Genomic DNA, 16,425 nt, shown 5'->3' on the forward strand with positions numbered 1-16,425 from the left:
AAAACCAAAATAGTAAAACCCATGTCTAAAAACACATCTAAACAATCTAAATTTATGTTGACTAAGTTATTTTTTATGGGATAATTTTCTTATTTATTTTATTTAAAAAATACATCGTGTATGTGACCGTAAGATGGTAATAATACTGGGAAAAGCTGGGGCAAGTAAGTGTAAAAAGACCTCCAAAGAAACGATAATAGCTGTACCTATCTAAGAGTGTACTATAGATATAATCGTAATAGCTTATAAGGTGCCTGTTAGTGGTGGAAAAAATGTTGCTTAAGGAAATTGTTTATAGGTAATAATGCAGATCTTCTGTTGTGTTAAGTCCATTGGGTGACTTACTGTCAAATTCCATTATCATATGCGTTTCAAGTTTTCTCAGCATTAATTCCCTATCACCTCCTCTTGTTGGTGCTGGGACCGCAGCTACCACATAATAATTAAGACAATTGAGATCATTGTGGTGCACTGTCTTAAAATGGCGTGCTACAGGATAATTTGTATCATTATTTACTATAGCACGAAGGTGCTGCAGAATACGCATATGCACTGGTAATTTGGTACTGCCTATGTAATTTAGATTACAAGTGCAGGTAAGAACATAAATAGCGAACTCAGTGCGACATGTAAAGTGTCCTCTTATCTCTCTTTTATAGGGACTAAAGGGAACCGTAAAATGAGTGGTATTCTTACCGAATTTACAGGCTCTACATGTTGAGCATTTGTAAAAACCCGATTGAGGCTTCAACCATGTTTTGGTGGTTAGAATTTCAGGACTGTTTTTAACCAGTTCCGTCCTCATAGATTCAGCCCTTCTAAAAGTGAAAGTTGGTATCTTGGGTAAACTTGGTGCCAATACCCCGTCAGTAAGTAGAATAGGCCAATTTTTCACAATAATAGCCTTAATTTGTCTTTGCTGTTGACTGAATGTAGTGATTAGTCTTGGTACTTCTAGGTTAGCTTCACTACCTTGACTATTATCATTGTTGACAATATCACTGTTTAACAGAGAATCCCTGGATCTGAGGGTAGCTTTGAGAATAGCTTTCTGTAAAATATCATCCCTATATCCTCTTTGTCTGAAACGATCGAGGGACTCCAATTTGCATTTGTTGAATTGCTCTTCTGTGCTGCAAATTCTCTTGAGTCTTAATAATTCACCAAATGGGATACTCGCTATCAAATGGTGTGGATGTGAGCTGGTGGCATGTAATGTTGAGTTGCCTGATGTAGACTTCCTGTGTAGAGTTGTGTGGAGTTTGTTATTCTCAACATAGACAGTGGTGTCCAAGAAATCAACACTTTTTTTGCTGATACATGATGTGAAATGTAAATTCATTTCATTGACATTGATGTTGGATATAAACAATTCAGCACTTTGAACACTTCCCTTCCAAATAATAAAAATGTCGTCAATGTAACGAAACCAACTCTTAACATGAATGTCTACTGTCTCTCTAAAAATGCCTCTGAGAGCCTGCTCCTCCCACCAACCCACGTGTAAACACGCGTAGCTGGGAGAGAAGCAGGCTCCCATCGCCACACCTCTGGATTGTCTATACATTTTTTTTTTAACATAAAGAAATTGTTGCACAGACACCAATTGATCATCTCAATTAACATGATGTTATGGTTATAGTAACTGAGGGATCTAGTCTCTAAATAGTGTTTCACTGCCGCCAATCCTTTTTGATGTTCAATACTTGTATAGAGTGCTTCTATATCAAGAGTAATGAGTATACACTCATCATTCCAGCTTGTTTCTTCCAATTTTTTGAGAAAATCCCCAGTGTCTTTAACGTAAGTTGGGAGCATCTGTACTTGACTCTGTAAGAAATAGTCCACATATCGACTCATGTTTTCACACATCCCCCCAATAGCAGAAATAATTGGTCTTCCAGGAACTGGTTCCGTTTGTTTGTGGATCTTTGGGATAAGATATAGGATAGGTATTATAGGGAATTCTTTGTGTAAAAACAAGTATTCCTGTTTGGAAATAAGGCCATACCATTTATATCCCAACAGAAGTTTCTTAAGGGCTTCCTTGGCATTGTTGTATTCACCCATGGATGATTGGACATAACATGTAGTATCATTGAGCTGGCGTAATGCTTCTTTTGTGTAGTCACTACGTGGCCATATAACCAAATTGCCACCTTTGTCAGACTTGTTAATAATGATTTCCTGATTGTTTTATAATTTAGATATCAGTTTTTTGTATTCTATATCATGGAATTTTGCTCTGTGCTTATTTTTCCCATGGTTGACCTTGTGGTATAGTTTTTTAAGATCTTCAGTTGTTCTCTCATGGAAGATGTCAATAGCATCTTTTGGCATCATAGGACAAAAGGTGGATTTCTTTTTGAATGGGCTTTTGCCAGCACATGAGTCAATTAGATTAAACGTCTTCAATTTTTCTTGTGTCGAGTTTGGTGTTGCAGTATTGTCGCTTTCATCCGCTGTATTGTTTGTGAGTTCATGGATGGTCAGTAGCATACTGGCATCTGAAGCCTGAAGATTAATAGCTGGGCCAACATTGCTGAGTGCCTCATTGTTGATATTGCTTTGCGATTCATTGGTGTTGCCTTTAATGGTAAAGAATTTTTTCAGCTTCAATTTCCGTATGTAGAAGAAAATGTCAACTCTTGTTTTACCATAGCTGAAACTGCTTTCAGGGCAAAAAGAAAGTCCGAGCGCCAATAGTTGTTTTTCTGCTGTTTTTTTTTTTATTGCTCAGCAACTACTGAACGGATTTACACCATTTAAAAAAAAAAGGGCGCTTTCTGAACCAAGAGCTACCTTTTTGCCAAATTTGGTGTAATTCCGTTCAGCAGTTCAGCCTGTAGCCTGTTCCAAAACTTCCCATGGAAATTAACATGGAGAAAACGCACTTTGGGACCCTCCTTTGTTGTCGGCCCTCGCTTCACTTATCACCCCGAAACTTTCAAGACAGGAGCTGACCGGAGCGCCCCATTAGTTTTGAAAATTTCACGAAGATTCGTCAAACAGCGCCAAAGATATTGGCAAATCAAAAAACGCTTTTCCTATGGAAACTAGGCTCTAACTATAACTACCTACTGGCGATTGCCAGTAGGTAATATATATGTGTATGTATTTCTACATCCCAAATGTAACGAAGGAACGTCAGCGTTCAGGACTACAATACTCAGTAATTAAGATCGACACTTTGTGGCAGCATTACTGTACAGGGATGTGCAAACACATGTCTATAAAGAAACACCGGACTCGCTCCACATACACTAACAGCCAGAAAAGATTATGAAAACTGGCTAACACAATTATATAGACAATTAGGGATGGTCCTCCTCCCTGGGGCGTGAAATACCAGGCGGGACAAAACCAGCGAACACTTCCCACGCAGGTGAAGTATGTTACCTCACGCCCCAGTACAGTAGGCGTCGGCGTGCGTGCGTACGTCAAGCGAAACCGTGAGCTGTTTTCAAAGGTCTCTTCTCAGTTAAAGGGGGGGAGGATTGTTATTCAGTCATTTCTCCTCCCACAGCCACATCGCAACACACCGGGGAAGGAAAAAAAGTGAATTCAAGGAAATACGTAGGGTAGAAAGAACGGCGAGAGAAGGAAAGGAAACCGGGAACTGAGGAGGACTTTCTCCGGGCGGCCGTGACCCTGCGGCTGCGCTCCCTTTGGCTCCCTTGGAAAGCTGATAGGGAGGCGGGCAGGCAGGCAGCCGCTGCCGCTTCTATGCTGTAAACCCCTAGCCCAGCTGCCGCATCGTCTCCAGAGGGCCTCTCGCCGAGTGTTATTTCAGGACTGCCCAGACGACCACTGCCCGACAAGTCAGGCTGCCCGGCCATGAGTGGCTCATATCAGGCAGCCGTAGCCCCAGCTGGGGCCCCTCCCGTGGACGGACTTCCCCCGCTGCCGAAGAGCCTGAGCGGCCTGCTCAACTCCAGCGGGGGCTCAGGCTGGCGGGACCTGGAGCGAGTCTACGCCCAGAAGTCCCGCATCCAGGACGAGCTGAGCCGCGGAGGTCCGTCCAGGGGCAGCTCCCAGCTGCTGCCCAAGCCCCCCAACCTGGACGCAGCCTTGGCCTTGCTCAGAAAAGAGATGGTGAGTATTTTCAGGTGGGGGTCTGGAAGAAGGGCATTGAATTATGTAGATGTTTGATAACAAGTCTGGGTTGCTGTAGTGCCCGTATTAATATCACGATGTTCAGTGGAAAGGTGTGAGGAGCACCTAAAGTAGGTGCATGTATTTATTTTGTGCGAACTTTGGGGAAAAGCGTGGCTTAAGTATTTTTATATTTTGGCCAAAGGCTTATACATTTCTCAGACTGGCTGTCTTCTGGTTGTGAACATTTGCATCTCTTTAACGGATTTCGCAAACTCACGTTGATTTAGGGGTTAGGTCTGCGATGAAGAGCGGCACCTGACAACTTTAAAATCAATGTTTACCTCTGGGAGGCCACTGCAGAAATTGCGTGATGAATTGGATTGATGCCGACCAGCTTTTCTTTTATTAATGGCTTATCGACTACAACAAAAACAGCGATTAACGTTGTTATTGTAAGTAGAGTACCTTTTTTGCAGAATAAAGTGCACCACGCGTGTACAGGAAAAAGGCTGTCCACTCACTGGATCGGGGACTTATTTAAGACGCAAGATTATTTTATTTATTTAGTTTGTAGTCGGGAGTCCTCCGCTTTGTATAATCTTGGCAACATTTTTACGTTAATTAGGATTGAAATGAATTGGTTTGTGCCTCTCGCAGTTTGATGATCGTCATTTTTGTGCAAGCATGTCTTAGCAATGTGTAATGGCGAGAGATGACGTCGGAGACGAATATCTTCAAAGAGAAGTTTATTATCAACGCGTACGAATAGTCACCGCCAGACACGCGCGGCAGGCTCGTCCTCAGTCAGCCGCCGTTCGTCTACATTCCACCCCTAGCAACAGAACCACCTTCTCTCAACCATCTATAAGCATACCAGGATATTGCACAAGGTTAGTTGGGGGGGGGGGGTGCACAAAATAGAACATGCCAAGATTCTTGGTGACTTAAACACTAATGGAAAGTCTCACCCACTAACGTTAGAGGCGTTTTGGATTCTATTAAAGGCACAGTGGCAATGAGTATGACTTTTATTCTTTACTGAAAACTACCACCAAAGAAACCTATCTATATTATTCTAAAACCAACATAGAGTGCAAAAGAAGCAGTCCAGCAGGTTATGAATTTATGAAGGCTACACTTCAGTAGTGCTCTGCCATCACAATAACCGCCGGTTATAACAGCTAAGATTATAATAATCCCAGCAGCAGTAGCAAGCTTCCTGGTCTTTGATGCACTAAAGGTTCAACAGGAAAGTCGGATCGGATGACGACAAGGTATCAGTCCCTAAAGAACACTCAGCAAACTTAATGAAATAAAGATAAACGGTCTTGTTCTGAAAAGAATATGGAATTGCATATTAAACAAAAGAATGCCCATTAAGGGAGAAGCACGGATATATAATGTTTGCTTGGTGTCTATAATAGAATTCAAACTAACCGCCACGCTAGTGGGGGAGATTCCCATTCTGTTACACGACCAGAGGCTAAATTATGACTAGTTTAAAGCTTAGCAGTAATATCACAAGACTCATGTTCTATTGGTTTGTAATAAAGTTTTGAAAGTATAACCTCTTGACTAGTTTATGCTTTTAGAATGTCCTCCAGGCACCCAGAAGAAATGTTTGCTTTGGATGCAGTAGCCCTCCATGCAGAGTGGGTCCCAAGCATGGAAAAATCAATGCCACCTTTAGCGTTTATCCATCTCACCAGAGTACAGGGAGATAGTACATGAAATGGTTTCTTGAAAGAAGTTCAAAGTTGTGAAATAGGAGGACGAAAAACAGAAGTTTGGCTTTCATACCAACAAAGGTGTGTAACTACACACATTTTTGCAATCTGAAAGACCAGAATAAAAATAGAAGATTTTACAATTTATGGGCATAGACAGGCCGAAATCTTCTGTATTCATCAGCTGTGGTATCTAGAGTAGTCTCCTGGCTCCTTTGCTACCATTCCCTGTAGTTTATAGTATATAATGTGTAAGAATTTATATTGGATCAGTTCGTGCCTTTTGTAAGAACCTTCTTCCCTATGAGCGGTCTGATTGTTAGTCACCCATCAATTGCAGTCTCATTTTGGCTTCCCATTTACCTTTGCTAATAGGAACCACAAACATTATCTTATCTTGGAATGCATTGTATAACCTGAAAATCTGGGACCTGGTGATCATTTTGTTGAGTAAGAAACTGTTAAGCGGGGGGGGGTGGAGCCAGTAGTGTCCGTGTTATTCTTGCAAGTAGCTGTACTGTAACTCAAAATTAGATCCTGTGAACCTGCCCATTTTGTAGTGTAGCATCCGCATTTCCCATTTAATATGTGGTTGTTTGCCTCCCCAGGTTAATTTGATTATCAGCAGCATCAGTATTTTTTTTATTTTTAGAAAAACATAATTAGATGTGAATAGATATAAAAGTTATCGTAGTGTAGTTTCTATTTCCTTATAGGCTCTGCGCATTGGAATAATATACACTATTGTTTTGGCATAGGACTGAGGTCAGTATGCCCTTATCAAGTATATTAAACTTAATTACTTTGTGTGCCAGCTAACTCAGAGGCCACTAGAAACTCCTTGTGAAACAAGAAGGGAGTAGTTTCTGGCAACCGCATAAACATGACAACTTTGTTTCCCTTTAGAATCTGAACACTCTCAGAATCGTGGAAACAATAGATAATAGTTTCACTCAGCTAATCGTGCATGCTTAGTTTCTGCAGAGTTTACACAGAAAGAGCAGATGGGGGTTTCAATAAAAGGATGTATTGAACAGTCTTATTTCTCGTGTAAGAGATATGTGCTGTTAAAATCATAAGTCAGTATGCAAGATATATTATGTACAGCGTAAACAGTAGAAAAAAATACTGCGCTAGCATTATCTTTTAGCTATGACACATATATTCATATACACAAATAACATACGCTAAAAATGCGAGTACTCGTACAATGCGTTCTCTAACTAATTCTAACCCAGTGTACCTACGTGTAGGACAAGGTAAGAAGTAGGTGCTGCATTCTATAGTATGGTATGCTATAGTTTGTATGCTAAGTTTGTATGCCAAGAGTCCCTCTAGGTTCTAGTCAGCTCCATACTTTAAGAATGAGAGAGATTGGAATCTCTATCTGGTTCTCGAACTCTAACACCCCGCGAAGGGAGTCAGAACACTGGAAGCTGGATTCTCTGTGAGCAGGGGTGACAGCGTCTTGGTAGTGCGTCCGGCCGGGACACGGGCTCCTCTAAGTCGAGGTCTCCTCCTTGCTTGCCGCCGTGGCGAGCAGTATCAAGTCTTGCAGCCGAGCCGTGGCGTGCCATGGTAAGGGAAGGTATATTTATACCTGGAAGGTGCTTAGGAATGTTTGCATTGACGTAAAGTCGGGCAGAGGAAGACGTCATGAATGAACCCTTGGGGTATAGCGGTTCATGCATAATAAATGAGTTCTTGGAGAAATCAATAATCCTGGGCTAGGGAAACTCCCAACAGCTTAAGGGTCTGTTTTCTAAGAACTCGTTGGGGTGGACGGTGGGGGTGACCATGCCTGTATTTGGATAGCATGGCTAATGCCTAAATAAGGACTGGGATCCTATGCCTATATAAACGCAATGCGAGTTGTGCCTATATAATGACATGTATCAGGAAAACCTATATACGGACACCTAAAGCGGAATACAACACAAACTCCATTTTCAAATGAACGATTGTACTAAATGCTAAACATTAAAATTGAGCACCACATGTTGCTAAAAACATTTGTAAAAGCATACTAAAATAAGTCTGTTATAAAAAAAACTTTAGCTAGACATGAATTGCAAAGGTGCTGTACATATTAAAGCAGTTGTTCATTTTAAGCATATGTTTACAAAAGATGCTGAATGAACATGAATATAATGAAAAAAAAAAAAACACAAGATGATGGACGGAATGTTGCACATTGGCAAAACATTCACCCCAGTCACAGATCTGGGTTTAATCTATCGTTATTTTGCTCGCCACCCCAGTTCAGACATGGCCATATGCAAATCAGTCTTGACCCTGTGCCTCATGGGAACAGTCCAGCCCGAACTGCCAAGCCAGTTCCTCCCTGGACTGGAAACAAGAATTCTAGGACCGGTTTCGGAGTTTCACCCCTCTTCAGCGAGGATAGCTTGATTCCATTGGCATGGAGAGCACGGGACCCACGTCTCGGCATACTCGTCCCACTCGGGGTGACAAATGCAAAAACAACAGTTGATGGACAGAATGCAGAACAATGTCATACATTCACCCCAGTACAGAGATCTGGGCCTCAATCCATCGTTTTTTTGCTCACCATGCCATTCCGGTTTGAACCCAGCCATATGCAACATCAGTCTTCACCCTGTGCCTCATGGGAACAGTCCTGCCCGAACTGCCAAGCCAGGTCCTCCCTGGACTGGGCATCCTAGGACCGGTTTCGGGGTTTCACCCCTCTTCAGCCAGGATAGCTTGATTCTAGTGGCACAGTGAGCCCAGGACTCGCGTCTGAGCATACCTGGCACATTTTAGGGTGAGAAAGCAAAAGACACACAATTGATGGACGGAATGCAGAACAAATCAAAACATTCACCCCCCAGTCAAGAGATCTGGGTTAAATCCATCATTCTTTTGCTCACCATGCCACCCCAGTTTAGACCTGGCTATATGCAAATCAGTCTTGACCTTGTGCCTCATGGGAACAGTCCAGCCCGAACTGCCAAGCCAGGTCCTCCCTGGACTGGAAACAAGCACCCTAGGACCGGTTTCAGGGTTTCACCCCTCTTCAGCCAGGATAGCTTGATTCCAGTGGCACAGTGAGCCCAGGACTCAGGTCTGAGCATACCTGGCACACTTAGGGCGAGAAAGAAACCGGTCCTAGGATGCTTGGTTCCAGTCCAGGGAGGACCTGGCTTGGCAGATCGGGCTGGACAGTTCCCATGAGGCACAGGGTCAAGACTGATTTGCATATGGCTGGGTTCAAACTGGAATGGCATGTTGAGAAAAAAAACGATGTATTTAGGCCCAGATCTCTGTACTGGGGTGAATGTATGACATTGTTCTGCATTCTGTCCAACTGTTGTTTTTGCATTTGCACATGCAGTTTAAATGCTTGTAGCTGAGCTCTCTGAGCTGCACAATTTCCTAGAGATTGAGTTTTAGTGACCATAGGTCTGAAGATACCATCTCACATGCGACCTTTAACAATTGCGCATGCTGCACTGTAAGCTTGCTTACTCCCTGTATCGGGTTGTGTTGATCCGTCAGTATAAATTATACATTCGTACTGATCAAGAGGAAGAATCTCAGTGGGCAGAGGACGTTCATGTTCATATTGTAGGAATGCTTGTGTTTTTAAATCTGGATCAAAAACATATTCAACATCTGTAGCAGAAAGAGAATTAACCCATTGTTTCCATCTTGGATGTAAAGCTTTTGCATTTGGAATGCTCGCTTTTGTAACCGCCTCTAAGGCTGGTATTGGAGTCAGGACAATAATGCGTTTCCCCTGAGCTAGAGCGCTTTCTTTTGCTACAGTGGTTTGAACTGCTGTCAGAATTTTTTCTGTTGAAGTGAATCGCATTTCTTCTTGTGTATACAAATGTGATTTGTATGCGATAGGTACTTTTTCACCCTCATTAAATGTTAAATAGGTGAATCCGCATTGACCCGAAATTATTCGGATCACTAAATTGTGTGCATTTACGCATGTTTGTAAGTGATTTGTTGCTAACATGTTAGCTTGACGTGAACACAATATTTCTGTGTTCTTGTGTCCAATCTTTGATTGAAAAATCAGGTTTGATTAATTTGTAGAGTTTTAATCCTTTCTGCGTAATTTTATAAATATATGTTCTTCCTAGAATAGACTGTACATTTTTCAGCGTTTTTGGAGGTTGGAGCAACGCACACTTTTCTAAAAAGTTAGCTGCCAGGATTTGCCTTCACTTGAAAGCTCATATCCTAGGAAAAGGACATTGAGCTGGGCAAGTCTAGATTTTGTAAAGTTGAATTTATAGCCCTCAGAGGCAAAGCCCAGTATAATGGTACTCACCCTGTTCAAGTGCCTATCTAGGTCCTCGTCTGTCAGATATGTCATCGACATATGACCATGCCTCATCATAAATTTGTAGTAACTCTGCTACTCTTGCTGAGAATAACCCTGGGCTGTACTTCAACCCTGGCGGTAGTCGACAAAAGTGACCCTGGGTTCCCATTATTGAGAAAGCTGTTAAGTACCTGCTTTCAGGTGCTATGTTTTGACAAAAGAAACCATTTGAAATGTCTAATGTGGTTTTATATTTTTACGCACAATGTTATTCAATAATGCTGTACTATGTGAATAAAACTAGACGATACGTATTGTTTGGTTTGGATACAGGAAACAAAGGATTTTTCATTGAGGAGGTGCATGTTTCATTCACCCCTTGGTATTCAAGTTGATCTAAGATCTCCCTGACCTGTTTTTTAGCTTCTTGTTTAATTGGGTACTGCCTTTGTGCAGTAGGTTTTTTTTGTTTTACTGTATTTTGTGGTGAGGTGCGTCCTCATCCCGTCCTACATGATTTTTGTATAAAGCTGCGGCCTGGGCAACTGCCCATTTCCTGGAATAAGTGTATTTTAAGTCAATTGGAATATGGTTGGAGAAGGCTGGCATAATGATGTCCTCGCCATGTGGGCACTCCCTGACAAATTCTGGTGGCCAGTCCTGTTCTGCTAGAAGTATATCATAACCCCTTGAAAGTTTCTCCCAAAAGAGTGCTTTCACTTTTCTTGGTATGTCTCCCTCCATCCGGAGTGTTATTTCATATAACCTTTGTGGAGTACTAACCCTGGTGTCTACAGTTATGTACTCATTCAAGTTCACTATCTCCAGAAGTTCCTTCAGGTTCTGCCGAGCTATTGTTACTTCTTGAGCTGTGTTCTCAGTATTCTCGAAATGTCTGATCTTCAGACCTGCTACCTTTTTTTCTTGGTGAATTGAGGTTTTGATTTATTTTTCTGAACGTGTTGATTGTCTTTGGACTTCACGCGTTCTTCTTTGTGATCTGACCGTCCTCTTCTTTCGGATATCTGTGACGATATCTGAAAGGTACGAGAGGAACGTGTATCAGTATCCTGATACCTGTCAGGTTTTCTCAAATTATCCCTATTCCTGAGGTTATACCTCCTTTCAGAGGGCTCCTTTTGAGGAGACCTACCTCGGGATTGAGACCGTGTCTCTTTTGAGTTTTGTTTATTAGTTTCCCACTTCTTTTTAGAAATGTAGGATCTTGTTTAATAGAGCCCTTCTCAGGACCTTCACACAGTTTTGGCTTCAAAGGTTTTCCATTCAAACTGTCTCTGCCTAATTCTGCATAAGATTTTTCAATTATTCTGGGCAGTTCATGTTAATGATCTGTTACATCAAATTCCCTTAAGCGTTGGCGGATCGCCACTGATGCTGCCTCCCCTTTAATATTAGATAGTATTATTGTTGAGACCTGGTTGAAATTTTTCATTAATTTCATACCTAAATTCAGAGCAGGCTCTGCCTCGTATTCGTTTTGAATCTGTTTCAGGACATCTGGTATTACTGCAATTGACGGAGCACCATGTGTTTTAGTATAGATGGCAGTAAAGACTGTGCCCCAAGTGGTGCAGTTTTCCAGTTTTGGTGTGATCCCCATTGGTAAACAGATTGTTAGAATTCTGTGTTTCTCATAAGGGCTAGTATTAGGAAATACTGCTTCAATTTGAGTATGTTTTTGAGCTATCCAGAATGGAATTTGTTCACGTTTTGGGGGCATTTTACCCATGACTGCGTGTAAAGTCTGTGGAGTAATTTTCAGTGTTTTACCCTGTTGAGTGGTTTGATTTGCTATGGTCAATGGTGGTTGGACTGTGAAAGTCCGCATGACGCATTTGACTGTCTGTACATTTTTATTAACTCTCTTTTAGTTGAGTGAGTAACTCCTCGTCTGACATCTCTTCGATGTCAGGATGAGGTGTGTAGCTGGCTAAAATCGGCCATGTTGCTCCTGGTCTACCTAGTGGACCGAGCCTGGTAATGTTTTTGTGATGTTTTAGGGCACCTTTAAACCAGAGATCATGCTCCTGGGATGGGAGTGGAATTTCAATATCCTTGAAGGGAATGTATTCCTCAGGTGGATCATCTTCTTTAAAGAAGTGAAACACTTTTGTTATTAGATTTGATTCTGGGAATACTATCCATGAATAGAATACCTCTGTCTGAAAAGGTTTATGTGCCTCTATCACGAAAACTGCTCTACCACCTTTTGGTGTTAGGCCATGTTGTATGAGTTTTAGAGTGATGGCTCTTCTTATATTCGGATGGATAGGAATCGGATCCTCATCGGTTTAATTAAAACCGGTAGAATTTACAACGATATGTAATGCTTCGTCGGCTGGAACAGCCTTAGCATTATCCCCGAAATTGGACATTGTTTTTTGAAAAATGTAGAACAAGTTTCAAGGAAACAAAGATAAGGTGCACAATATTTTGGAACACTGTATCCTTCAACGTTGAACAAACCAAACAGCTAATATAGAATTTTTGTCCTATTCAGTTTTGGTGAATACTTAACCTTACCCACTCCAAACGTCTTTGGAGTATGTGAGTAGGGGTCTCTGAGAAAAGCACGACTGAGTTACTTCAGTATCTAGCGTTGAATTACTGCCTTATCAAACGTTGGGCGCCATGTAGTGTGGTTCCTATTTCCCTAATGGGCTCTGCATATTGGAATAATATACACTATAGTTTTGGCATAGGACTGAGGTCAGTATGCCCCTAGCGAGTATATTAAACTTGATTACTTTGTGTGCCAGCTAACTCAGAGGCCACTAGAAACTCCTTGTGAAACAAGAAGGGAGTAGTTTCTGGCAACCGCATAAACATGACAACTTTGTTTCCTGTAGAATCGGAACACTCTAAGAATCGTGGAAACAATAGATAAGTTTCACTCAGCTAATCGTGCATGCTTCGTTTCTGTAGAGTTTACACAGAGTAGACGGGCGTATCAATAAAAAAAGAATTGAACAGTCTTATTTCTTGTGTAAGAGATGTGCTGTTACAATCATAACAGTATGCAAGATATATTATGTACAGCATAAACAGTAGACAGGAATAATACTTTGCTAGCATTATCTTTTAGCTATGACATATATATTCATATACACAAATAACATAGGCTAAAAATGCGAGTACTCATACGATGCGTTCTCTAACTAGTTCTACCCCAGTGTACCCAAGTGTAGGACAAGGTAAGAAGTAGGTGCTGTATGGTATGCTGTAGTTTGTATGCCAAGAGTCTTTTTAGGTTCTAGTCAGCTCCATACCTTAAGAATGAGAGAGGTTGGAATCTCTATCCGGTTCTCGAACTCTAACACCCCGCGAAGGGAGTCAGAACACTGGAAGCTGGATTCTCTGTGAGCAGGGATGACAGCGTCTTCTTAGTGCATCAGGCTGGGACACGGGCTCCTCTAAATTGAGGTCTCCTTGCTTGCCGCCGTGGCGAGCAGTATCCAGTCTTGCAGCCGAGCCGTGGCGTGCCATGGTAAGGGAAGGTTATTTGGATAGCATGGCTAATGCCTAAATAAGGACTTGAATCCTATGCCTATATAAGGGCAATGCAAATTGTGCCTATATAAGGACATATATAAGGACATGTATCAGGAAAACCTATATACTGACACCTAAAGCGGAATATAACACTTTAGTATCGGACCCATTTTCTTTAATGTAATTCGGGCTACTAATGGCAGGGTATGCAGATCCAGCAATTTACTCATCCTCCTAAAGCTTTGTCGATCATTCAAGATCATAAAAGTTCGAATGCAAACAAGAAACCATAATAAAACCAAGCAATCTGTACCATAGATCCCCTCTAAATCTGCAAATCTCATAGGTGCAAAACATTATACACTTGGGTTCCAATTTTACATACAATGCATCAGTAGACTACCCAGTTCCACTAAACACAGGACTCCTCCTGCTGATCCCTGGGACAACTTACACACAAGTCTGTGCAAATATTTAAATTGCAAGTTCATCTAGCGCTCTCACGTAGACCCAATACATTAAATCTTTTATACCCAAAGGGATGCACAAAATGGCAGTAAACCATAAAGTTTTAAAGTGAAATTTTCAGTTTGGTCAGTGCAAATGCTAGAGTAAAGTGCAAGATCTTCTAGTACCCACATATAGATTCAAAACAAATCTTTTATACTCGAGGGATGTACAAAATAACAGTGGGCCTAGTATTTTAATGTGGAATTCTTCATTCGGACTCTTTAGCTAGCTAGTAAAAGGTACCGATTAAATTTATATTAAAACTCTGCTAGAATATTTATAAAAGCAAAGACACTAATATTTAAAAAATAGTTAAGTGCAGGAAGTTAAAATACATGATGAACTGACACTAACGGTTTAGGCAGAGTAAAGTGTGAAGGAGAAAGGAGCTCATCCGAGCCCCCTCTCCTAACTATCATAACAATTCCTAGATGCTTGCTTGGATACACTTTGAACGCCAGATCCAGGCAGCCATAAGGTATCTTGCAACAGTGGTCTATTGCTGCGTTGTTCTGTATCAAGTGATATGGAGTCCTGCTCCACCACTAGCTATGGTAAGTAGGGTCATAGATGGAACCAGTAGATGTAATTTAACTTAAAATTAGGTCCTGTGAACTAGTCTGCTCTGTAGTGTAGCATCAACTGTTATGATTTAATATGTGGTTGTTTGCCTCCTCAGGTTAATTTGATCATGAGCAGCATCTGTAAATCTTTTTGTTTAAATTGACGTGCCGGGGACATGGGATGCTTCTAAATACATATATAAGTTTATGTAGCAGAACCATTTTCATTAATGTAATTCAGGCTTCTAAAGTCAGAGTAGGCGGGCCCAGCAATTTACTTTTTCTGTCATTTTGGTGTATGTTTTGTGGTACGCAACAATTCATCACAGACCATTTACAGAGATTCCAAGATATTTATCTCTATCTCGGCCCCACTTAAATGGGGTTATAATGGGGCATTATTAGTGTTTTAATCCCCCTTGTCAGCAGGTGAATGAATAACTTTGACAATTGTAATGGCCGAGAAATCCCCCAAATTTGATTATCTGACAAATAACCAGGTGTAGGTTAGACAAGAGATCTCTGATAAATGGTAAAATATCATTGTCATAGATAGCAGTAGCCCATGCGATCTGAACATGAGCCCATGTGCAGAGAGGTGCCGGCAGATGAAGCATGCAGGCCTTAGGCTCTGCCGCTGTAGCAAATATGGTTGTCGACAGCGGATACACTTACTGGCTCACCTGGTCATTTTGAACAGTGCAGATATTGCACGGTTGACTCTAACAAGGGCTATAGATTGGGAGTATAATAGCATGATCCAGCTCAACTCCTTATTACTTAGACCCATCCTCTTCAACGTTTAGAACCGGAATGCTCTCTCTGTTTTCACATACCATATTTACATCTAGGTATATCACAACTGCGTAGATTAATTGATGTAAGTTGGCTAGACATATTACCATATTGGTCAGGCAAGACTAGCCCTGGTAGTAGTGGGACTAGTCTGTTTGCCAGTACTTTGTAAGGTTTGTAAGCAATAAGTTGCTCCTTTTTGTGCTGACTTTTGCCTCCTTAAACAATGCCAGGAGATGTGGAGCCAATAGTTTGTCAAATACCTTGTAGAATGTAGCAGCAAGGCCATTACATCATTGTGGGCTCCGAATCCATTACCACATCCCTGATGTTTCTATTTTATGACTTTATCAGCTGAGCAGGGTGTGTATTTTTTCTTTTTTTTGCATTGTTTTTGTAACTCCTTCGACCTCCTACACACACACACACACGCACACACACGCACACACACTCCGTGCTAAGCCTTTTTTTGGCTATTTGAGGTAGTTCTCGCTTAGGCCTCTGTAACTTTTTGACCACATAAGGTATGCATGATAAATTTGCGTCATTTTCTTCCAACATCATGGGGATTCTAAACATACCCAGGGTTTGTGGATTTCCCTAAAGGGGACCCAGAAATTAGCCAAAATACAGCTACATTTTGGGTTTTTGGGGAAAAATGTGCTGCAAATGAAAGCGTCTGGTTTCTTCCCTGCAAATGGTATCAACAAAGGGTTTGTGGGGCTAAAATCGGGTATCATTTTACTCGGGAGACTGAGGGGAACACTCTGGGGTAGGATATTTGTGCCGGCACGGTGATTACACCCAAAAGTATGTGGAAAATGTGGGGTTTTTTTCAGCTAAATTTGAAGTTTGCAGGGGATTCTGGGTAGGAAAACGGTGAGGGATCCACGCAAGCCATACCTCGCTGGACCCC

General features: G+C 41.5%; 1 protein-coding gene across 1 annotated transcript in view; it reads left to right on the forward strand.

Annotated features, from left to right (window-relative positions):
• The first annotated feature begins 3,450 nt into the window (after positions 1-3,450).
• Positions 3,451-16,425, forward strand: part of FAM89A (family with sequence similarity 89 member A) — a 123,905-nt gene continuing 110,930 nt past the window's right edge. Inside the window, exon 1 of the mRNA XM_085612041.1 lies at positions 3,451-4,095. Within this exon, the coding sequence (XP_085468167.1) occupies positions 3,838-4,095 (258 nt within the window). The 5' untranslated portion in view covers positions 3,451-3,837. The remainder of the gene's footprint in view (positions 4,096-16,425) is intronic.

The sequence above is a fragment of the Triturus cristatus genome, chromosome 6 (assembly GCF_964204655.1).
Source record: "Triturus cristatus chromosome 6, aTriCri1.1, whole genome shotgun sequence".
NCBI lineage: Eukaryota > Metazoa > Chordata > Amphibia > Caudata > Salamandridae > Triturus > Triturus cristatus.